The sequence below is a fragment of the Acanthochromis polyacanthus genome, chromosome 12 (genome assembly GCF_021347895.1).
Source record: "Acanthochromis polyacanthus isolate Apoly-LR-REF ecotype Palm Island chromosome 12, KAUST_Apoly_ChrSc, whole genome shotgun sequence".
Classification (NCBI taxonomy): Eukaryota; Metazoa; Chordata; class Actinopteri; family Pomacentridae; genus Acanthochromis; species Acanthochromis polyacanthus.
The window spans coordinates 15,108,172-15,132,297 of record NC_067124.1 but is presented as its reverse complement, the minus strand read 5'-3'; the positions used below and the strand labels follow the sequence as shown (position 1 = coordinate 15,132,297).

The 24,126-nt window shown below is 40.1% G+C and overlaps 1 protein-coding gene across 1 annotated transcript in view; it reads right to left on the bottom strand.

Moving 5' to 3' along the window:
* The window catches only part of dnah5 (dynein, axonemal, heavy chain 5), a 103,367-nt gene that overhangs the window by 52,858 nt on the left and 26,383 nt on the right, over window positions 1-24,126 (bottom strand). The window contains exons 19-50 of the mRNA XM_051956990.1: window positions 23,465-23,555; window positions 23,057-23,202; window positions 22,638-22,815; window positions 22,156-22,404; window positions 21,728-21,927; window positions 21,452-21,545; window positions 20,811-20,953; window positions 20,464-20,540; window positions 20,249-20,373; window positions 19,929-20,164; window positions 18,037-18,255; window positions 17,773-17,835; window positions 17,346-17,584; window positions 15,780-15,927; window positions 15,555-15,647; window positions 14,642-14,841; window positions 14,377-14,530; window positions 13,757-13,920; window positions 13,391-13,547; window positions 13,007-13,219; window positions 12,603-12,827; window positions 11,690-11,862; window positions 10,448-10,518; window positions 9,935-10,042; window positions 9,601-9,788; window positions 8,519-8,713; window positions 8,046-8,180; window positions 7,764-7,871; window positions 6,713-6,866; window positions 5,710-5,856; window positions 664-905; window positions 136-312 (exon numbers count right to left, since the gene is read on the bottom strand). Coding sequence (XP_051812950.1) covers window positions 136-312; window positions 664-905; window positions 5,710-5,856; window positions 6,713-6,866; window positions 7,764-7,871; window positions 8,046-8,180; window positions 8,519-8,713; window positions 9,601-9,788; window positions 9,935-10,042; window positions 10,448-10,518; window positions 11,690-11,862; window positions 12,603-12,827; window positions 13,007-13,219; window positions 13,391-13,547; window positions 13,757-13,920; window positions 14,377-14,530; window positions 14,642-14,841; window positions 15,555-15,647; window positions 15,780-15,927; window positions 17,346-17,584; window positions 17,773-17,835; window positions 18,037-18,255; window positions 19,929-20,164; window positions 20,249-20,373; window positions 20,464-20,540; window positions 20,811-20,953; window positions 21,452-21,545; window positions 21,728-21,927; window positions 22,156-22,404; window positions 22,638-22,815; window positions 23,057-23,202; window positions 23,465-23,555 — 5,112 coding nt within the window. The remainder of the gene's footprint in view (window positions 1-135; window positions 313-663; window positions 906-5,709; window positions 5,857-6,712; window positions 6,867-7,763; window positions 7,872-8,045; window positions 8,181-8,518; window positions 8,714-9,600; window positions 9,789-9,934; window positions 10,043-10,447; window positions 10,519-11,689; window positions 11,863-12,602; window positions 12,828-13,006; window positions 13,220-13,390; window positions 13,548-13,756; window positions 13,921-14,376; window positions 14,531-14,641; window positions 14,842-15,554; window positions 15,648-15,779; window positions 15,928-17,345; window positions 17,585-17,772; window positions 17,836-18,036; window positions 18,256-19,928; window positions 20,165-20,248; window positions 20,374-20,463; window positions 20,541-20,810; window positions 20,954-21,451; window positions 21,546-21,727; window positions 21,928-22,155; window positions 22,405-22,637; window positions 22,816-23,056; window positions 23,203-23,464; window positions 23,556-24,126) is intronic.

Below are 24,126 nucleotides of genomic sequence, written 5' to 3'. Positions count from 1 at the left end.
ATATAGATTTCCCCTTTCACCTCTGCATCTATTTTTTCTTGGCAGCATGACTGTACAACTTTATCAATAAAATATACAGCATACTCTGTGGAGTCTGTAAATGTGGATAGAAATCCAGACCAGCTGTACCCTCACCTTGGGTGGTATGAGTCCCTGCAGCATGTTTATGCACTGCATGATAACAAAGGCCTCCAGCATGTCCATCTTGAACTCCAGTGACTGCACACTGAAGCGGTAGAGGTCAGAGAAGGAGGAGGAGAACAGCTCCCTCAGAATTTCTGCCTCCTGGGGAGAGCATTTCTTCAACCAGCCCTGAGAGCAGCACGTCACCGCCGTTAGTTGTGATTACATGAATTGCATTAGTGTCAGATAACATGGTGCGGATGTGCTTTTAACAAGGCCACAGCCCAGTTCTGTGATGTTTATTTTTAGCTTCTGCCAGGATCTTGTAGGAATGACTAGCTTCACCTGAATCTTAAGTGTGAATTATTTGTCCTTTTCCAGCATTTTTAATGAAGACAGAATAAAGTGTCAGTGTTTGCCATTGCTAAGGAGCTCTATGTATTGTTATGTGTCATGTTCAGGTGCATACTGTCAAATTATACCATAAGCACTGCAATTTTAAATATCAGTATAGGGAAACAAGATATTTAGCTAATTCACCTCCAGTATGGGGCTCCAGTTGAGCACAGAGGAGCTCATGAAGACCATGCCGTTACGAGAGACAGTGGCTGGAGAGGCGTTGTCAATGTTATGCGGCTCAAAAACCACCTTACAGTTAGGAGCCATTGGTATCCGGTCTCCATTAGCCAGCGTAAGAGTTCTGTTGTCGTCCAAAACCGAGTTCAGGTTTTCAATCCAGATGGCATCAACAGGTCCATCCAGGACTATCCAGATGTGCTCTCCTGAGGGAGAAAACAGTAATTTTGTTTATTACAAGCAGTGGGTGATTTGAGGGGAGACACTACACCTTGTTAGCAAAATAACAAAACAGAATCCACCTTGTTAGTCTGTCTTCCAACCTGTTCATACCTTAATAAAAGAGAGAGTGCAGGGTAGAGGGGTGGTTCAGTTCAACCTGCTAGTCTAGTCTGCCTGACTCACTGATCCTTCACTTGACTGAGGTCTGTGCAAGATCAATTCTCATGTATCTCTGAAATATCAGTAACTGTGCTGTGTATTAAGAAAACCATTGTACTGTCCGTGGTGCTGAAGCAGCAGACAGATTTGTAATTGCTGCTTCTTTCTCAGTCCTGCCTTCTGTCAGACTCTGTCAGAGCCTGATGCATGAAACCAGCTATTCAGCAGTTGTGTGTCCCAAAGATAAAGAGCTCTGTAGCTGATTATTCAAAAAACTAAAGGAGAGAGAGGAGAAGGCTGGTGTAGAGAAAGAGGTCAGTGCAAGAACAGGCAGGGAGACACCAGCTGCCCCAGTGGAGAAGAAAAAGCAACACATTTAATTGCAATGGCTAACACAGTACTGGGGCTGCAAAAAATAAATGAAAACTAGTCACAACCATGACTGTGGTTTCTCAAAATTCTGTAGACAGGATCGACTACGGTACTGATACAGACATTGTGCTCCAATCAGAGAAAACTCCCCTAAGTCAAAACAGTCCCATGTACCTTTGGTAAATCTGACCTTAAAACTCCTTATTTCATTCTTTTCAATTTAATGCCTGGTCACATGTCTGAGTGCACTGCAGTAGTCTACAATATGAGGCATTTAAGGACCAATGGTAAATCATACACACGTGGACAAAATTGTTGGTACCCCTCAGTTAAAGAAGGAAAAACCCACAATTCTCACTGAAATCACTTGAAACTCACAAAAGTAACAATAAATAAAAATTTATTGAAAATTAAATAATCAAAATCAGCCATCACTTTTGAATTGTTGATTAACATAATTATTAAAAAAAACAAACTAATGAAATAGGGCTGGACAAAAATGATGGTACCCATAACTTAATATTTTGTTGCACAACCTTTTGAGGCAATCACTGCAATTAAACGATTTCTGTATTTGTCAATGAGCGTTCTGCAGCTGTCAACAGGTATTTTGGCCCACTCCTCATGAGCAAACAGCTCCAGTTGTCTCAGGTTTGATGGGTGTCTTCTCCAAATGGCATGTTTCAGCTCCTTCCACATATGTTCAATGGGATTCAGATCTGGGCTCATAGAAGGCCACTTTAGAATAGTCCAACGCTTTTCTCTCAGCCATTCTTGGGTGTTTTTGGCTGTGTGTTTTGGATCGTTGTCCTGTTGGAAGACCCATGACCTGCGACTGAGACCAAGCTTTCTGACACTAGGCAGCACATTTCTCTCCAGAATGCCTTGATAGTCTTCAGATTTCATCGTACCTTGCACACTTTCAAGACACCCTGTGCCAGATGCAGCAAAGCAGCCCCAAAACATTACTGAGCCTCCTCCATGTTTCACCGTAGGGACAGTGTTCTTTTCTTCGTATGCTTGGTTTTTGAGTCTATGAACATAGAGTTGATGTGCCTTACCAAAAAGCTCCAGTTTGGTCTCATCTGTCCAAAGGACATTCTCCCAGAAGCTTTGTGGCTTGTCAACATGCATTTTTGCAAATTCCAGTCTGGCTTTTTTATGAGTTTTTTTCAGCAGTGGTGTCCTCCTTGGTCGTCTCCCATGAAGTCCACTTTGGCTCAAACAACGACGAATGGTGCGATCTGACACTGATGTACCTTGGCCTTGGAGTTCACCTTTAATTTCTTTGGAGGTTGCTCTGGGCTCTTTGGATACAATTCCAACGATCCGTCTCTTCAATTTGTCATCAATTTTCCTCTTGCGGCCACGTCCAGGGAGGTTGGCTACTGTCCCGTGGGTCTTGAACTTCTGAATAATATGAGCCACTGTTGTCACAGGAACTTCAAGCTGTTTAGAGATGGTCTTATAGCCTTTACCTTTAAGATGTTTGTCTATAATTTTTTTTCGGATGTCCTGGGACAATTCTCTCCTTCGCTTTCTGTTGTCCATGTTCAGTGTGGTACACACCTTTTCACCAAACAGCAGGGTGACTACTTGTCTCCCTTTAAATAGGCAGACTGACTGATTATGAGTTTGGAAACACCTGTGATGTCAATTAAATGACACACCTGAGTTAATCATGTCACTCTGGTCAAATAGTTTTCAATCTTTTATAGAGGTACCATCATTTTTGTCCAGGCCTGTTTCATTAGTTTGTTTTTTTAAATAATTATGTTAATCAACAATTCAAAAGTAATGGCTGTTTTTGATTATTTAATTTTCAATAAATTTTTATTTATTGTTACTTTTGTGAGTTTCAAGTGATTTCAGTGAGAATTGTGGGTTTTTCCTTCTTTAACTGAGGGGTACCAACAATTTTGTCCACGTGTGTAGATGCATATTGATGCACAGACATTCCACAACTGAAGTGGTCTTCCTATGCCCAGGTTAACAGAGAGATATTAGACAACCTCAAAGAAAAGATTGGTGTCAAAATTATTATACTTCCTGATTAAAATATTTTGTACATATCAACTCAATCAATGCAAAACTGTGGTATGCAAATTATTACTCATCAGCACGCAATGGTAATTAATACCACACTGTACCAAATAAGTTTCAGATACATTTATTTCATGTTGTTCTCTCAAATAACTGGAACGAAGGTGAAAAAATAAGCCTCATCAAATATTTCCAGGGACATACATGAGGGGATTCCCAGTATATTTTCTGTTTCATATGGATCCTTAGTCAAAATAGTGTCACCTTCATGATTAAAGCAACATGTAGCAACGGACAGTTGCTGAGAAGCACACATTTTTATTTTTTAATCATTACCCTAATACACAGTCATAAAAAAACAACTGTAGTAGGCAGAGCTGCAGTCTTCCATTGCAAATTAGGCACTACTGGAAAACACTGCATACATTTCCATTGCTATGGAGATAACACCCACCTATGTTTATCTATGAAGATGAAACTTGCTTTCTACTTCTAAATTCAGGCAAAGCATCTCAGAAATACATTATCGAACCATGTAGTCACTGTAGATGCCACTGCGTCGATATCCAGTCCTCCTGTGATGACGTTTGATGTTATTTTTGACCAGTATATGTCCTTTACTTCACATATAAAACAATTCTACTCACATGTGCAATGTTGTCAAAATGAGAACATCTTGTCTCAGAGTGATGCTGGGAAAACAGTCTATGTATTTGATAGTTCTAGGCTGGACTATTGTAACCCCTTATTATCAGGATATCCCAGTAACTCCCTGAAATGCCTCCTTAATCCAAAATGCTGCAGAGAGAATCCTAACTGGAACTGGCAAAGAGATCCCATCCCTCCCATAGTCCCTTCACTGCATTGGCTTGCTGTAAAATCCAGAAAAGAATTCAAAATCTTCCTCCTTACAAATCCAATAATGACTCAGCCACATCACATCTCAACGGCCTCATAGCATCATATCATCGCAATAGAGCACTTCACTCTCAGACTGAAGACTCACTTGTGGTTCCGAGAGTTTCTAAAAGTAGCATGAGAGCCAGAGCCAGCAGCTATCAGGTTCCTCTTTTATGGAACCAGCTCCCAGTTTGGGATCAGGAGACAGAAACACTCTTTACCTTTGAGATTAGACTTAAAACGTTCCTACTTTGTAAAGCCTTTAGTTCAACCCTGACCCATCTCTTAGTTATGCTGCATTAGGATCTGCTGGGGGACCTCCCAAGATGCTCTAAGCACCTCTCCTTCACTCCCATGTATTTATATGCCACTATTGCATGGTATCTTCCTCTTAAAGGGAGTTTTCCATTCCCACTATGTCCATGTGCTTTGCTCAATGGAAATCTGATGAATATCTCTCTTTAAGTCTTGACCCTACTAGTGCTCTGAGATCACATGGTGATTTGGCACCATACAGTTTAAAAATGTGATTAACATTTTACTAAAATAAATAAGTCACACATAATACTGGTTCTGCAGCAGTTGAAACAGTATGTTTCTGTAGAGCACTTAATTCAAAAGCAACTATTTAAAGCAACAAGCTGCACAGATAAACAGAAAGCAGACGCACAAAAGCAAACATATGGAGCGCATCAGTCAAAGACACGCACAGCAGTATTAGAACATATACTCATTACATCCGATGCATATTTTGACACAAAAGCAAACACTTGTAATGATTGTTCATATCATTGCACACATGCATTTTTAATGATGAGCATCGGCTTAGGACTGAGTAGAAAGATAAAGCAGCTGTTGGTTCAAAATGTCCCAAGACATTCGTACTTCTCTGTAACATAATGACATACTTGAACTGGTATTCTTAATGTTCCCAAAGAAAAAAAAAAGATGAGAAATTTCAGATGACCAGTAAAACTCATTTGAGAACTCATTCTTGTCCGAACAGGGATCATCCCTCTCATATTTCCCGCTTCATCTGACGTTAAGCGGTTGTTGTTGTGAAACCAAGAATCCTCAGTTGCTACTTAATCAGCCATTATATCTTTTGTTTATTTTCCTGTGGACCAGTATTGCTTTATAATGTAGAAAATAATAAAAATAAAGATTGAAAATGATTGTGTTTTATCATGTTTAAGTAGCCTAATTTTCTGGGTAACTGGCTGGTGTGAGAGTGAACTGCACTTATCCATTACGGATTGTAGGCATAATTGTGTCCAAGTACGAAACTAATGCTGAGTATAAAACTTCTCTGACCTTTCTTTGCTCTCAGGGTTTTTCTCCACAGCGTGGAAAAGATACCATCAGTCCAGTCATTTGTTGCCACATCTAGCCGACCAAACATCTGAGGTGCTGTGATGGCTTTTGGGTTCATGCGTAACTCTCTGTGAGGTTCACCACACTCTGGGAGAAGAAGACATCGACAGACATTTTCTGCATTTGTAAAGTAAGTATATTGTATATGACGTCAATATATTCATACAAAAATATGCAAGCAACAAGAGGCACTCGGATTGTTCTGTCAGGAATTTCATGACAAAGATCGTGAATGCTGAGAGAACCAGTAGATTGTCATCAAGAATGCTAACAGAAGTATAAAAAAAATCTATTACAACTCAGTAATATACAGCTTTATGTAACAAGGCACACAAAAATCTATTCGGATATCTACTCAGTAGGGTACCTATGGTTTAAGTATTAACTTTCTGTTGTGTTCTGATCTCAAGTTTTCATACAAACCATCCTTTTTACATCAACATATCTTGTCTTCTATGCATACTGCAAATATTCTACCACTTTGAATTTATCTGAAAGTGATAAGAAACTTCAGAAATTTGTTTTCTTGACTCCCTCCTGGTTCCAATCAGCTTGCTGCTTCATTCTTGCTCCTGATGTTGTTCTGCTCATCTGTGTGGTAACCTGTTTGTTCCTGATGTCGATCATCTGTATTTGCTTGCCTGCCTTCCACATATTTTCAGTTTAAGAAAAGCACTGAACCAGTTTGTCTTCACTGGAGTCATGCGAAGGCAAAATCCACAAAATCAATGCACAAAATCAATTTGTTCTGGAGTTATGTTCATAAATTTGCATCTACTGAGTAACAGATGAAAGCATTATGGCAAGTGTCACATTAAATTCAAGCGGAAAAATTCTCCCCGTTTTCGTCTCTCGCAAACAACGTTCAACATTGGCCAAATTATCAGAAAAATATGCCTCTCTTTTTCAGAACATACATCTTAAAGCATGGACCAAATCCCACCTGTCATTGCTTTCATCAGAGTGTGTATACAAGTGGTCTTTCCAGCCCCACTGGGTCCCAGAGCCATCATACCGTGTCGAACCCTCTGAGTCTCAAACAGCTGGATGACCTTTAGCTTCCAGGGAGGGTGAATGATCAGACCGGCACCCTCAACCTGAGGGAGCAAAATATACAGGAACAGTCATTTGAAGTTCCAACTAAAAGGAATTCATCATACTGGTTTTTAACTAAAACTGCTGTGTTTATATTTGCGGTTCTTTTAGGTAAATTGCAGAGGTCGATATAGTATAACTAGATTATTATGGCTACTCTTACTGTGAAAACCCACTGCCAGGTGTAGACATAACAAATAAAAAAATGCTTTTCAATTATATGAAATACATATAAAAAAATTAAAACTATGCCAGATTACAGTGATAGTTCACCCTAAAGCCTAAATGAATCCACATTAATGACATCCACATATCACTGAGCATCCCTACCAGCTATATTTACTGTAACAACTTTCTTATACTATACTAAGTACAATGATGTGTTCTTGATAATACCATTAGCACAGTATGACGTACTATGCTGACAGAATCACACACAGGGTCATGCATATTGAAAGAAGCAGCATGTAGAGACACAAAGACAGGTATATTGCAGGAGTAAAGTCATATAATGCATTGCAGGCACAAAAAGCTGTCATATACAGACGTAACATTTTACTGTATCTTATACTTTCCATATCCATTGTACTGTGTTTTCCACAGACTCTTAAGTTCGGTCCTTCACAAATGTTAAATGACACCATCTCTATCCCTTTGGGAGTTATAGCTGGAGGCGCTTAAGAGTGACTCAAAAGATACAGCGGTCTCTCAGTCCATTAGGCTTTTGGTCGATTTTACTCAGCCTCTTCCTATCTCTCTTTCACCCTCTGTTTATTATTTCCTCTGTTCTTGTTCACGCTCCCTCTCTCTCTTTCTAACCATCCGTCACTGAATTCTACTGGATTTCTCGGAAATTTCACTCTTCCTTGAACACAAAATCATCATTCACTCCCTCCCACCTGTTTGTCGATGGCAGCCTCTAGTTCAGGGTAGCCGGCTTTATCAAGCTGGATGTCTGGGAAGAGGTCTTCAATTAAGCTCAGGAAGAGAGGCTCGTCCTCATCGATCTAACCAACACAAAAGCACGCACGTTTAAAAAAAATCCAGCAAACCCTATTATTTGTCTGAAATCCACCATTGATATTTTGCTCTATGTGTAATGATTTATTCTTTCCTCGTGACAACATCTTTAAAAAAAAATCTCATGTATTTGATGCTCTACGGTTTCCTCCTAGACCAACCAGTTTGGAGAGGTTCATATCTCTCAGAACCCTCATGACGATGGTGGACTCTGTGTCGCTGGGGTTTGCTCGCTTGGCTGCTCCCAGTGTTCTCAGAACTGACAGAATGTTCCTCAGGCCAAAGTCATAGTGAACCTGAACAATCACAGGTAACATGTTAGATTAATTTAAATTTATAGACAGCCATGTAAAACCTGATGATGCAAGTCAAAGACTTAAAAATCTTTATTCACCAATTTCCACAATACATATGGTGACAAATCTGCAGCACTGGAGATCAGACAGTGTGTTTATTGTCATTAAATCATGTTCAAATGACAGACTGCTACAAATTGACTAGGTACAGTTCTACATGCAACATACTGATCTGACTCAACATCTCATTCACATTTCATGCACCCAAGTTCTACCACTTTGCACTTGTCATTGCATTTGCAAGGTTAAAACTGGGCCCTTAGAATTCCCTTTTTTACCTGCTTGGAGAGTTGCTCCTCGCACAGCTTGTAAAGAGTGAAGAACTTGCGGGCCAGCTCCATGTTGTCTATAAACCCACAGCTGGCCAGTTTCACTCTAATAATGATTTGACGGTCAGGAACCATCATGGCCACAGAGCGGAAGTTGATCTTCAGGTTCTCAGGAAGCTCCTGACGACCTGCATAACCTGGGTTCTAATTATACATTAAAACAAAAGCAGGAGCTGTAAATAAGGTAAAACTGAAAAACCTTCTAAAGTGCGTAGAATTTGCAACATACACATTCACACTATGAGCAGAGTCTTTGTTTTTATTTAAGATGATTGTGGATGAAGTTAATAATGGAGTGTTATTAAAGTTAAAAGCAAACCTTATCCTTCAGTAAGTTACAATCCCTGTGGACTAAGACCCTCTGTTCCACAGAACCTGCCTTTGATTACTGCGTTTACATGCATATGTGTCTACACACACACACACACACACACACACACACACACACACACACACACACACACACACACACACACACACACACACACACACACACACACACATTGTGAAAAAAGTTTAAAAACAATTTTCACCCCTCAGCGAATTATTCAGCTGTTCTGTTTAATTACTTGCCTTGGGACATCAACTGAGCCAAGGAGATAAAGTGATCTAACTATGCTGATGAATGCAGGCTAATATTAAAAAGAAGCAGACCCTTGGGTTTAATATTGTGCAAACTGGCTTGTAAAATAAGATGTGGTTCAGGTCAATTCCTTTCATATGCACTTATTAAATATTTTTTAAAAATGCATTTTTTGACATGTATGGTATGCTCTTTATATTAAAAGAACAATGTTTTTTCTTGTAATACATTTTTTTAAAAATATTAACTAAAGGTTCTTATGTTTATGCACATAGATGCATATGTGCAGGTTTACTACCCAGAGACTTTATACAACAGATTTAGCAGGTGACACATACTAATATTTCACTCTCCCGTGCACCGCCTTTGATCGATCAAATAAATAATTAAAACCGATAGCACTTTCTACACAGAAATCTTTAAATGTTAGTCTTGTTGTGTCATTTACCATGGTAATAAAGATGCCAAACTCGGGGTTCATATCCACATTGTCTCCATCGGTGAAGCTAAAGTTTTTACGACGTTCCTTCCTGCAGGTCAGGAGAATCGCGACCTGCTGGGCTGCCACAGACAGAACTGGGAGGTCGATGCGATTGAACTCATCGAAACAGCCCCAAGAACCGGACTGAGCCAGACCTGAAGTCACACATGCAGCTTTATGGTCACTGTGTTTCAATTAAGCTTTTAAATTAAATTGTTTCATAAAAATTAAACACATATTGTTGTTTCTAACACCTTTTTAGCATGAGTGTTGCAGCATCATTTTGCGTCGCCATTCTTACCTTTGAAAATTCTCCCTAGCCCTCTGAAGTCCATCTGGTCAGAACAGTTGAAGACCACAACATACTTTCCCAAACAGCGACCCATGTCCTTTGTGGTCTCAGTCTTTCCTAATAACAAAAGGTATATTTCTCACATTCCAAACGGAGATGCAATGACAGAAAACCTGACAGGACATTTTGGCCTTCAAGCTTGGAGAATTGTTTGAGCTGTCAAATACTACGACATCTGGAAGGTAAACTAGAATTTTCTATCAAATTAAAGAAAATTAAAAAATAAATAAAATGATGTACTAGGATTCTTTTTTTTTTCTTTTTCCACTTCAACCCATTAATTATTTGGCAACCCTTGAGTTTAATCTTGGAACAGCTTGATAATTTCATGACGCCATACTGCTGCCATGTTAGTGACATGTTGCTCATGCACAATCCAAGTGTTTGGTTCCTTTATTTATAAAACGTTACGCTGCGAGTGCCATAGTGCCAAAAAATAAAGGAGTGATTTTTCAGTCTTACCTGTTCCTGCTGGACCAGCAGGAGCTCCACCCATACTCATACCGAGAGCCTGGGCTAAGGTGATGTAGCACCTGAGCAAATGTGGACAAGCACAAATTTAAAGATGGAATTTTCATAAACATAAATAAGGTTTCCACTCATATTTCATTTATCACACTGTAAAATGAATGTGGTAGGATTCTGACATGAAGGTTGGAAATCAGGAATTTGCTTAAGGGCACTGCAGCAGGGAGGAGGACTAACACCTGACCCTCTTTCTGAACACTGGTTTCTCTTTTCATTGGCTGATCTCAATTAAAAAATCATGGTGTAGCTGTGCATCAGGCCGCTAATATAGAGAAGAATTTCCAAAAGAGGTCAGTTTAACGACATCTTCTTGCTGCCACGTGATAAAAATTACACCTTTACGTCAACAAAGCAGCAGAGAGAATGAAGGACAGAAAAATACAGCAAAGCCACACTAACTGAAAGGAATGAATCAGATCATGTTTCAGTCAGGCAGTGATGGCAGAGAGAAAATCAGGGCTGTCTCGGCACCTACGGCCATAAGGCCATCCTGCCATGTCTTTGGAGAGCTGCCGTCTGATGTCTGCTGTAACTCCCTCCCTGCTGCTGTCCCTTCACATTCCCCTCTGTCTGTCTCCTCCCATATTTCCATCTCTGTATCTGTTATTCTGACAGTGGTGGTTGGTGAACTTCTTCCTCCCTCTGCCTGTCTGATTCTCTTTCCGTCTCTCTGTCAGTCATATCTTCTGTCAGCGACAGAGGTGATGATAACTGTGAACTCTGAGTGCCTCCTCCTCCTCTCTGATTTATTCTCTTCCCAATCCCACTGCTCTCTCTGTAACTCTGCTACTCAAATCCACTCATTAGTCAGCCTTAGGAACTGTAATGCATATCTGGTGTATCCATTTCATAAAATAGCTTTTTGCTGTTGTATTTTTCTTCTGATGTATGAAGATCTCTAAGGACTAGTGTGCACAAAGAATATGCCACTAAATTCTTGTCACTCACTCTGAATACTTGCTATTATGAGGTACAAAATCAAGGCATTATAAAATTGCTGGTTACTTACAAATGGTAACATCTTTTTTTTTTGTGAAATTACTCTCACGTTGTGCTGTTCTCATATAAGCCTTTCAACATAAATGATCTTGTGTTGTGAATTTTTTGGTCTTACCATTTTAATTCTGCCTCAGTGAGAATTTGCATGAGTGTTTGCTTTAATGGACGGTTCTTTACCTGTCAGTCAGAGGTGTAATGACAAGCCTTTCAGTGCAGCCCAGAAATTCATTCTGGTATGCGAAAACCACATCTGTGATGTTGATGATCATCTTGTCTGAGTCCTCGTTGAAGTAGAAGCGACACTGTTTCAGCCACTCGAAGTCATTTGGGCTTTTGACGTGCAACCGACACTAGGGGAGGGAAGGAGAGGGATATAGAGAAGACAGAAGAAAGATGGAGAGAAGTGGGAGACAAGAGACGGCAAGGGAGGAAAAAGAAATTGAAGGGAAGCGTTTATGAGATGATGAGAGAACAGGCGTCAGAAGCAGAAGGATGATGAGAACAGATATATTGAACAGAAATGTGCAAGGAAGGAGGAAAAATTGTTTAGAAGAGGAGCAATATGTAGGAAATATTAAAATAGAGGAAATGAGGTGAATGTTACAACAAAAGATATTAAGAAAAAATGGATGGGATACTGACAAGAGTAAAGTCAGGAGGAGAATATATTCATACATGTATGATAATAAGGAATAAAAATGATCTAAATAAAGCTACCTTACACCTGTTCTAGTCACCGTGGAGACAAGCAACAATTTCCTGTGCATACAGAGGCGATTCAAAAACAGCCCTTTGTCTGGGTCTAGATATTAGCTGGATGCCGTTAAGAAAAGCATTAAAAGTACTAGACAGAATTTACTTTTTGCAGTACCAATTATTGATACGGCTGACTTCACAGCCCTAACACACTTTTAATAAGTGGAAGTAAATTAGGAGATTACGATTAGATGTAAACGTGAGCAGAAAAACAAAGAGCCTGGGTTTGTGATTCAATATACAGAAGTACACTGTATTGGTTACATCCAGTGTCACTTTTTTCTGACTGATCCGACGCCCTGATGTCTCTTTGCTTTTTTTTTTACTGACTCACCAGGTCATCAAATATGTCCCTCTGATGGACGTGGATGGTGATGAGCGTCTCGTATTTCGTCCTCTCTACAGCCTCCAGGTCTCTTGTCGTCATATCAATCAGTGTGTTCAGTAGGTCCAGGAAGAACTGGTTGGTTTTAGACATAATGTGGCGATCATATCGAGCATTAGTCAGAGCCTCCTCAGAGTCCCTCGTCCAGATCATCTGGATACCAAGCAAGCCCACCTGCATCCAGGAAATTACATTACGGCATAATGGTTAAATATACTGAGACCTTCAAAATGCTTTTGCTGAAGGAAAACTACAGCAATTTAGTGCTGAACTTCCAATCCAATTTAGGGTTGTATAATAAAGTTTTCCACAGCTGTTCCTGTACTATGTCTTTGAATCCATCTGTGATGTACCTGAGCAGGGAAGGAGTTAAGGAAGTCGATGAGCTGGAAGTCAGACTCCTGGATGATGAGCGAAGCCTGTCTGATCACGTTATGTAAAGACTTCTGGGATTCTTTCAGCAAAGCGTTGAGCCAAACCTCCACATTCCCCTCTGCAGTGACGGCATGCTCCAGCTCCACTGTTTCCCCTTCACGGGATGACACCGCAAGAATACGGTCATACACCTGAGAAACGGCACATATTTCATTTGTTAGAATCACAGATCGCTTATTCTTTTTATCTTATGGTAAATTATGTGTGTGTAGGCCTCTTCTGAAGGTCTGAATGATGCCAATGTTCTTTGACAATGACCTGCCAGAAGGTCAATGCTCAAAGCAGCTCCTTCAAATATTCACCTTGTCATGGAATCGGACACTTTTGATGTTGTCGAAGACATTGAGAAGATGGGCCTGGATGGTGTGGGAGTCTGAGGCCTGGCCCAGGATCTCCAGCAGGGCAGGGTCCGAGACGAAGAAGAAACGAGGAAACAGCAAACGCTTCTTCTCCAAATAGCTGTTTGACCACATGATCAAAAATAAAATAATATTCTGCAGCAGTCCCATAGCAGTAAACAAGCAAAACAACCAACCAGATAGCTGGCATGAAAACAAAATTAACAGTCTGCACAACTACCCTCCTCATTTTTAGTAATTTTAATATTCATTGTTAAATTTTCATGATGTTTCGAGGTGTGATTACGATTGTGGTCTTTGTGTTCTCACCCTGTCAGTGACTTCTGGCAGATCTCCAGCTGTTCCAGCAGGTGAGGAAGCAGCTGTCCCATAGTTTCATCTCCAACACACGACTGGACAACGTTAGGCATTTCATGGGCTCGCATCATGATTTTTACCCAGGACTTATCAATGTTGGAGAAACGCTTTGCTTCCTAAAATGATTGATTTAGTTATTCATCAAATTATCAGAGGTTGATTATTTACATCTACTTTCTGTGCAGAAAGATCTATTTGGTGTTCTGTTTCAAATGCTAGATGAATTTTCAGGTATTTGTTTTGTACAAACAGGACATGACGGTGCATGTGACAAAGGAAATTATCTCCGGCACCAACACCATAAATTACACTGATCAGTGACATTATCGACTGTAATTTCTAATTCTGGCAGCTGTATTCTATATGTAAAAATGCTGCTCATACATAAGACATTACTAATTAAAAAAAGAAAATTCAGATAAGATGTCTGTCTTTGTAAAAGTAAGCAGAAAAGAGAGCAAACATGAGTTTGAAGTTATGTTGAAGCCTGATAATGATGTAATTTCAGTTATCCCACAGAATTAGATGGTTCGTAGACTAAAAATTGAATATTTCACTGTGATGTCATTTACTTTAGGCAGCTGTTTGGCGATGTCGCCTGCCACGAACACGGCCTCCAGATAGATCCAGAGGTTCTGCACGGTCATCCAGTGCTCGATGATATCGGTGGTGTTGGAAAGATTCTGAACCCACTTCTGAATCTGGGCTTTAAACGGGGTGTTGTACCTGAGAGACAAGCTAAATCAGCACTTAAGCTTTACAGCTGTGTACAGCTACAATTACCACAATGAAAATGGCAAAACATTTGAATTTTATGGCCCTCATCTAATTACATACCTGTTGCTCATGAGAGAGCCCAGAATCATGAGGCTGTCCTCCATGCTGGCGATGATCTCCGCTGTGCTGTCTCCTCTCAGCAGCAGCTCTCCACGGGTCTTAAAGCTGGCAAATGTAAAAGTCTTGTTGTCCCACTCAGCAATTACCTGCTTCAGCTTTTGCTCAATGTCCCGTTCTTTCACCGCACTGATACAGATGTCCTGTGGAAGTACCCCCAAATTTGGTAAAACATGACAAATGTATAAATAACCTGGGGTAAATTGTTATAAAAATGCAACCAGCTCCATTTTTCATAAAGCTGCCACATTCACTTAGAGGCTTTACTGTTACTACTGTGACAAAAACACATGTAGAGTTTGTGTTGCTTCATTTAGGTTGAATTAAATTTGTTAGAGCTGCAGTTGGGAGTGTTTTTAATGGGTTCAATAACATCAGTGTGAACTAATGCTTTGTTGTACAGCTGTAAATTATTCTCTAATTTAGTCTTGATTAGGCACAAGTAAGAACGTAAATTTGTGCTGAAGTTTTTCAGATCTGATTCACTGATAATGATGAGACTTTTATATTTCATTATTTTCATACATAGAGTCATAGTTTGTTAATTTTGGCATTAAATTCTGAAACATTGAAAGTCAACTTCATAGATCACACACAATCAAAAACAACAGAAAATAACACTTGAATAACTGAAAATATATATAATTTGCACTGAATAGGATCAGTGAAATTACTGATCACAATGGAAAACTTATAAAATTTCTCTACTTCCTCCAATGTTGTGTCATTTAGAGGCCATGGATTATTTCAATGTGACAGTTACATCCTTGTTTAGTGTTGTCATTTGTTACATGCAATAAAAAAAACACACTTTTGCATTTTTCTGGATGCACAGGAGCCTAGCATGACCTCTTACCTCAATCTCCTCTTTATTCTTGAGCAAAGGAGCCTCCATAATGTTCCGCAGTTTAAACGTATCAGTTTCCACCTCAAAGGTATGACCAGTCACCTGGGAGCAAAATCAGATAAATTACAGCTATTATCTGTGTAAAGGTTTAACAGCAGGCGTTCATGATGACTCCTTTTTAAGTGACTGGAACATACAGCTACTGTGGCCTGCTGGTGATCATGATTCACTGACCTCCGTGATTCTCTTCCAGTGGCGAGTCATCATGGCTTTGTTGGTCATTAGTTCCAGCAGGGGGCAGCACTCACTGAAGTCATCAATGGTTTTCTTCAAGTCCAGGAAGGCCTGCCACTCCTTCAGAGCATGAGGCAGCTTTCGACACCTTGTAGTTCAGAGGATGCAATAGTTTGAGTCAAAGCTAATACTGGTTTTACTAACTAGAAATTAATTCCGCTCATATCATGGCTACTAAAAAATGACACATTAGGCTGGCGGTTTTAATGTTGTGGCTTATTTGTTGAAGTAAATGAATCTCTGCTGGTCGTACATTTTAGTGATACTACTGGAGACTGCATCAGCATGTTCAGTTGTTCACACTGACTTTCGCATCGCAATCAGTGAATCTGTTTAGCTTTGTTTTGTCCTTTGGTTTGTTTTAGAGTTGTTAAAATGAATAAAACCAGACTTTTACATGCAAGTTAACATCCTGAATGTAAGTTAACATCCTGAATGAATTCATTGTCTGTGGCAACACTCCTGTGTTATTGGCCTGGTAGCAACATTTTACATCTACCAATAATAGTTGGGTTGCCAGAGCTGAAGAAGGAAGCAACTTTGCCTGTAGCTTTGGCTGCATATTGACAATAGCATGTAGGAGCAAAAACCCAGAAAGCATCACCAGGGTTTGTGTGATTATTTTGTGTGCCTTACAAATGGCTTCCCGTTTGGCCACGTTGCCTAGGAACACAAACAACTGAAATTCAAATGCTCAAGAGTGACAATTTACAATATTAAAAACAGAAAAGTAGAATCTAAATAACGGTGTGAGTAAATTACAAACTGATATTTCTATTTTGATCAAAATATGACATTTTGTTTGCTCATGTTATAAATGACAGAGTGTGCAACTTGTCTGACACAATCCCTTTAATAAAACACTGTTCTCTAGTCTATGCACCATAACTGCTGCACAGTTGAACAGTTTATATAAAATAAAGCAGCGGCCTTAAAACGGATTCCTGCCTGATGAAATATTTGTTCCTTCTTTTCAACTCTTGCATCAACACATTATCTCCTGGTCACTACTGACTGCTTCCAGCTTTCAACTAGTGTCTCAAGGTCAAGAAGACAAGATAAAACATTAATTTTGTCCTCAAGATTATTTTTTTGTATCCTCTCCTTTGTAGAGGACTGAGTGTAAAGATGAGCACGGACTGGAATTCTAAAACTGAAATCCTCATGCAATTTTTTGTGTGCAAATACAAGGGACAAGGACAGACTTATGAAAACAAGACAAATGAGATTTTTCTTCTTTTTCTCTTGGTTTTGAGGTTATATTTTACTTGTTATGGTCAGACTTTCTGTAGCAACCCAACAGCTTGATCAATATGTGTGAAAAGCCACTTTCCTAGTTTGTTTTGCATAACACCTATTTTTGTGTGTTTCTGGTTCAGTGCAGGTTGTATAATCTTTCCTGGAAGTCTCTTGCTGTCGATTTCACTTAGAGTTTAAACTCAGGTCAACTCTAGTTAGGACAGCTCAGCGCGGAACAGTTTTAAGAGAAATAACAATCTAACCAACCTGGTCTGAAAGTCTAGAAGTTCATTATTGATCTTCTCGATATGGATGTCAGCCCAGAGGATATCGTAGTAACCATTGACTGTTTCGATAACATTGTTGTAAAGGCCATACAACTTCTGCAGCAGAGTCAGCTGCTTCTTAATCTCCAACAGCTGAGGATGCTGGGTAACAGGTAGTCCAAACAGCTCCTCTCCACTTGTGTAAGTGATGTACTTCCTGAACAGGTTGTCAAATCGATTCTGAAGGGGAGAGCAAAAACAGAAATCTGTTCAGGAACTTCGTGGCTGCAGAAATTAACAATGTATGGAATATATCTAATTTAGCTGCTATGACTTTCGGTCATTGCATTGGAGAAACATATATACAGTTCTCCAGGTATACATATTGTACACAGAAAACAGAGAAGCTCACATAACCAGTAACAAACCTGGAACATGATCAGTCTGTCACTGGCATCCTGAGGTGCTAACCCTACCACCATGGGACCATCCTGAAGCAGAGAAGAAAAGGTGAGGTTTTTTTTCAGCTGTTGTCAAATTTAATCAGTTACTTCAATTACATGTTATAATTTAAACAAATAGCTTGACTAGGAGTTGGAACTGTGGCTGCGAGGGCTGTCAGACCATTTGTGCAGAATTTTGAACATGAATCTTGCAATGTCTCCCCGTTTGTTTTTCGTTTTTTTTTTTACCTTCTCATACTCCTGGTAAAAGTCCTGGCAGTCCTCCACGAAGATCTCCACATTGGTGACCAGTTCTCCTCTGAAGTTTGGCTGCAAGGACACTAGCTCATTCTGTACCTCTGTGCTCCTGGACAGGAGCTTTTCCCAGGTGTATCGCAGAGTATCGACCTTATCGGCCTCCTCTTTGGCCACTGACAGTCCGTATTTATGAAGCATGGCATAGGACTCCTGTGAGGGGAGAAAGACATCTGCTGCCAGGCCTGCACAGTGCAAATAATAACACGTACATAATTTTGCAATTATTAAAGAAATGTAAAAACTAAGAATAAACTATGAAGGTATTTCAGGTGCGAAATGTTTGAGCACCTGTAACATCGAATTTGTAGTTGTGTACATTGAATTTGTATGTGTATCAGCAAATCTGGTTTCCCACACTCTATGAGTTGTGTACTTGTAAAATCATTTATTGTGTCGATTTTTTTTCTTCCCACAAATACAACACAAAAATACACATTCACAAAATCGTAATTACTGGTGCACAAATCATATTTACAGGTGCACAAATCATATTTATAGGTGCACAAATCCTTCTCTACAAGTCACATATTTCAACACTGACACGCTCACATTTTGCACCTATTGTTGCAGCACACTTGTGCACCTGTATTGTGCGAAGTGAAGTTGAAGTGAGAATTTGAATATGTGCAAATCTGAATGTGAACTTGTGCAATAAGTATGTGAAATAATTTACCGCTGTTCGATTGTTTACAAACATTTTGGCCCGAAGCCACATCTACTTGCCGACCCCTGGTGTAGGGAGTTCTTGTTTTGGACGGCTGGTCTGCTCTAATCTCTATAATGCGCATTTCCCAATGACTCAAATAACTTATCCATTCCTCTTAGTATATTGAAATCAAAGCCTACACTCTCTCCATCGTGAAATTCCACACCCGGAAGTCGGTAAAGCGACCTCGGATGGAATAAAAACCTCTGATTGGCTGGGCGGGCAAAGCGTCTCCCTGACTGGCCGAAAAGTCTGTCAATCTCAGAGCATAGAATTTATACACGGATCGGATCGTTTTGTAGTTTTGCACCTAATATCTCAGCGGGACCGGAAGTACGATTTCTGATTTGCACCTGTAGAAAACAGAGAATGTGTGACTCGTGGGGAGGATTCGAGTGGTTGTAAGTAGTAATTTGTGTTTGTGTGTTAGAGGACACAGCTGTTTTCGTGGTAAATTATTTCACATACTTATTGCACAAGTTCACATTCAGATTTGCACATATTCAAATTCTCACTTCAACTTCACTTCGTACAATACAGATGCACAAGTATGTTTTGCACTTAGTGTGCTGCAACAATAGGTGCAAAATGTGAGCGTGTCAGTGTTGAAATATGTGACTTGTAGAGAAGGATTTGTGCACCTGTAAATATGATTTGTGCACCAGTAATTACGATTTTGTGAATGTGTATTTTTGTGTTGTATTTGTGGGAAGAAAAAAATTGACACATACAAGAAATGATTTTACAAGTACACAACTCAGAGTGTGGGAAACCAGATTTGCTGATACACATACAAATTCAATGGACACAACTACAAATTCGATGTTACAGGTGCTCAAACATTTTGCACCTGAAATACCTTCATAATAACCCCTCTGTTGCACTGGCACTGAACTTCTTGTACAGGATTTGATGTAAACACTCCAAAGCACTACTTCAGTGCTTTTGCTCAACACTACATCCTTGTATGTTCTATTGCTGCCATTCTCTCTATTCACACTGCAGAAACGTTCAAGCACTGCTGAGATTCTTTCATGCACACTACTTACAACACTTTCCTGCTGAGTGCATTATGTCGTTCATTACATGGCACAAAAGACATAATGCTGTGATTCACCTCTATGGGTCCAACTTGAAAATCAATAGATATTTGGCGCTCCCTGATCTCCTTGAGTGCAGCCATGCCAATGCGAACGTCATCCAGGTCTTTTATCTGGCGATTCAGTTTCTTTCCTGCTTCATCTACAAAAGCAAAGATGTGCTCCATTTCTGAGCGATATTTCCTGTTACAGTAGAGTCCGTAGTCCACCATCCAGTTCTTGGTTTCAGCAGTAAGAGACATCTTTAGGGATGCTGGTATACAAAGAGACAGATCAGCAACTGATTGGCGGCTGAAGTCAATTTCATGTTCATGTCAAATTTACAACTTAATCTGACCTGTGAATAGAGCCAAGGCGCCAACAATGATGTACTCTGGTTCGGAGTTTATTTCCAGCTCCAGATCTCGATAGAAAATAATGTGGCTTTCAAACTCTGACAACAAGGGACTCCCCTGGATGAATCTGTAAAAAAAAAAACAATTGTGTGGTTGTGTGATTGCTTTTTCAGTTTATAAGAATCAGACCTAAATATCAGTCATTTAGCCAACATACTTCTGCATGGTGTCTTTGCGCTCCTTTCTCCAGATGTGGTGGTAACGGCTGAAACTATTCAGAGCTGTCACCACCTCCTGCACAATGATATAGAAGAGGAGTTGTACAGGAAATGGATGGTGCCAGAAATGAAAAATGTAGATTTTTGGATAAGATTAAAAGCTAATTTCTCTTTATGGGAGATGGTGGAAATTAAAATGCAGACAATGAAAAATAACAGTTGTACCAGACGAGATATGATATAAATGTAAAAAGCATACATGATGGGGATTTTTTATTACAAGAAAAAATTGTATCGTTTGGATTCATTCTGTGCATATTCTACACTTTAATTAATCATCATGTACCTTTTTGGTGGAGGTGATGGAGGTGCTAAGAACAGACACCAGCTTGGCTATTTCCTTGTTCTCAGAAACACTCTTGTAGTAGTTTCTGGCCTGGAATGGGATTGCCTGGATCACAGATGCTGAAATGTCTGAGGTGCTGCCGTCTGGAACATACATAGTTTGGAGAACAGAAGAGTGTTTGTTGCGATAGAATACACACAGAGTGGGTGGACAAGATGCTGTCGGCTTTTGTTTGGAATCCTTTATTTCTGATCAGACATCAATACAAGATTGTTCAAGGAGATCTTGTAAAAAGTTGATGAGGCTTGATTCTCATCCAAATGTAAAAAAAAAACAATTTATTATCCATAAAAGTGCAGTTCGTAAGTAAGTGGATGCAACATACACATATCTAAGTAAAAGTTTTCTTTTCTGAAACTTTAGAATTCAATAAATATGGAGTTTCCCTTGATTACTTCCATGTTAGCCTTTATAGAATGTGGCCAAAACTGCTGCTCTAAAATGTCTTCCTTCCAATATCAAGTCATGTTATTTTGATCTACTAATAGGAAAATGTGGGTTTGAGTTGTGACATAATGAGATCTGATTGGATTTTCGAAACGATATGGATGAATCCCAGAATGTCTTATGTCCTTTCATACCAGCAAAACTCCTGTACGTAGTTGCTCCATCTTCCAATTCACTCTCAGAGCTGTCTTGTTTCAGGGCCGCCATCCGTCTTTCATTCATTTTTCTCTGCAAAAATGGAACTCAAATGTGAAAAAAGTCCTAAGGGGTTGTTTGGTAGACCACAAAATGAAAATATAATCACTCCAGATAAATGACTAATCAGTCACAGTTAATGGAGATTGCTTTATCAGCAGTATAGCTTCATTGCTTGTCACAAATGCATGTTTTCTTCATCCCATCAAACCCACCTTAGAGATCCTCTCTTTGCTCCACTGGCCAACACCTTTGCTGACGCTGACGATACACTCAACGACTCGGTTCAGAGCCCGCTGGACCTCCTCCAGAGTCGGGACCATGCTGATGTTAGGGATGGAGAGGGTCACACTGACTCTGAAGATCGCCTGCTGACCACTGCTTTCACCACGGCTGGTTGAGCTGGTTGAACCAGCTGCAGGGAGAGAGAAGAGCAGCTCTGATACAACACGATGGGATTCAAAGATGGATATTTTATAGCTCAAAGAGAACATGCAAAAACAAAGTCCGAACTGATGGTACCTAATATTGCTGATATGGTGTTTGTGGTCAAAATACTTTAAGTATAACTTCATAGCTTTAATTTGAGATATTCGACTGGTTTTACATTTCAAGAGCAACAAAACATTTACACATGACCAACCTGAGAAATGCATGGGTGAAGCAGCATGTATGCGTTTGCGTAGCGTCTCCAGAGTGTTGCGTGTTACTCTGAGCAGGGCATCCACGTTGCGGTGGTTGAAGTAGCAGAGCAGCTCATGGGCTTCCTCCTCCATCAGGTCCCTCTTCTTTTTCTTCTTTCTCATCAAGGGAGAGGAAGGGCCGATGCTGGCAGGAGGGACCAACATGTTTCGACTGAAGAGACGACCCTCTGAGTGGCGCTCATCTTCACCTACATGAACATGAACAACATTAGCAACGGTTCCCCTCAAATAGTCGGTTATTTCATAATCTGTGGGTATAAACTCATCAGTATTCATTTTACTAATCAAAGCAAAACTAAAAAGGTTCAAAGCAATTCTGTCCTGTCTTTTCTATTATTTCATGCATCTGTACTTAAATTCTGTTTTACATTAACCTTGTCTTTGTGCCTTATGTGGCCTTAATAGGAACATATTAATATACCTTCACTTTCAATGTGGTCTATAGTTTTTCTCTCAGTGCAACTTTCTTCCTCAACCTTCTCCACCTCCTCTCTCTGGTTGTGGTCAAAATCCAGCAGCATGTTGATCAGTTCATTAGTAGCCTCCTCTACCAGGGAGCTCTTCATGTGGAGATTCTGAGCTTGTCGTATGCACAGGTCCTATACACAAATGTAAATACAGTAGAACATATTGTGTAAGAGTAACTATTCACGTAAATAATGTTTGAGTAATGAGGGGAAAGGTCAAATTTGCGTGAAAAGTGTTGGAAATGACAAGGTAGATCAAAGGCTCTGCAGATATCTAAGATGTAATCACAACATCTTTCAAATTTTGACTAAGGGTTGGGGTTTGGGGTCTATATTTAAAGACGTGAAACAAGTGATATTTATATTTATTTACCCTGGTGGTTTGAACAAACGCCTCACAGGTGACTGGTTCGTCCTCTGGCAGAACACACAGTGTAGAAACACTCATCTCCTGCAGTACTGCATCTATTCTGAACTCCACCAAGTCATTCACTCTGTCCATCAACAGCTCCAGATTGACTGGAGGCACAAAAGAATAAGGCACAGAGGTAAAGAGACTGACAGAAATGGACAAAAAGAAGGCAAGAATAAGAGGAAGATGGTTAGCACTGAAGAGGTCGGTGTAAATAAAGTGTGGAGTTTAGAGACAGAGACTTGTGAGAACAGAGAGTGTACAATAAATCCATTAATGTAAATTCGATGACATACTGCCAGTGCTGAGTTGCAGGATGTTTGATGTGTCAGCATGTGAGACATTGATGCTGTAGGATTTTTTGCTTACCCAAAGCCTTGTCAATGCGGCTGAGATACTTGTCTATGTTCAGAGACGTCCAGTTGAGGGAGGTCAAACCTGGCTGTATAGCCCCATCCACCTGTCAAGAAAGTGATGTATGGCGTGATGATGCACTTTGTACAGTAGAGTTGTAGTTGCACAGTCAGGATTATTCTGTCAGAGCTGCATGTGTTACAAGCATAGCACTGGAAAAATTATTTTATCCAAATCCTTTATAATGAGTATTGACTCTAAAACAGGGGTGAAAGTAAGCCGGTACGATCCGGTACTGCATACTGGCAAAAGATCTGGTGGCGGTACGCAGTACCGGGAAAAGATCCGGTGGTGGTACGCCGCTCTTCCACCGGTATCTATGGGTACGCCGCCCGGCTGCCTGCTATGGACCGTTCCCTCAGCAGTACGTGAGTGCGCATGTGTGTCTACTTTCCGTAACACAGCGACTGCTATGGCCAATAGCAAGTAGGAGCGCTTGATTTATTGCAGTGGGACATTTCCCACAACTCGTCAATAGACATCAACAAGCGCCGCTTGTGCCGGGATGGGGCAAGCAGTCAATTTCACACGTTGTTGTGATTGGCTGAAAAACTTTAAACTGGATTTCCAGCGGTTATCATCGACAGATGCATATTTTAAATAAAAACGGAGAGAAG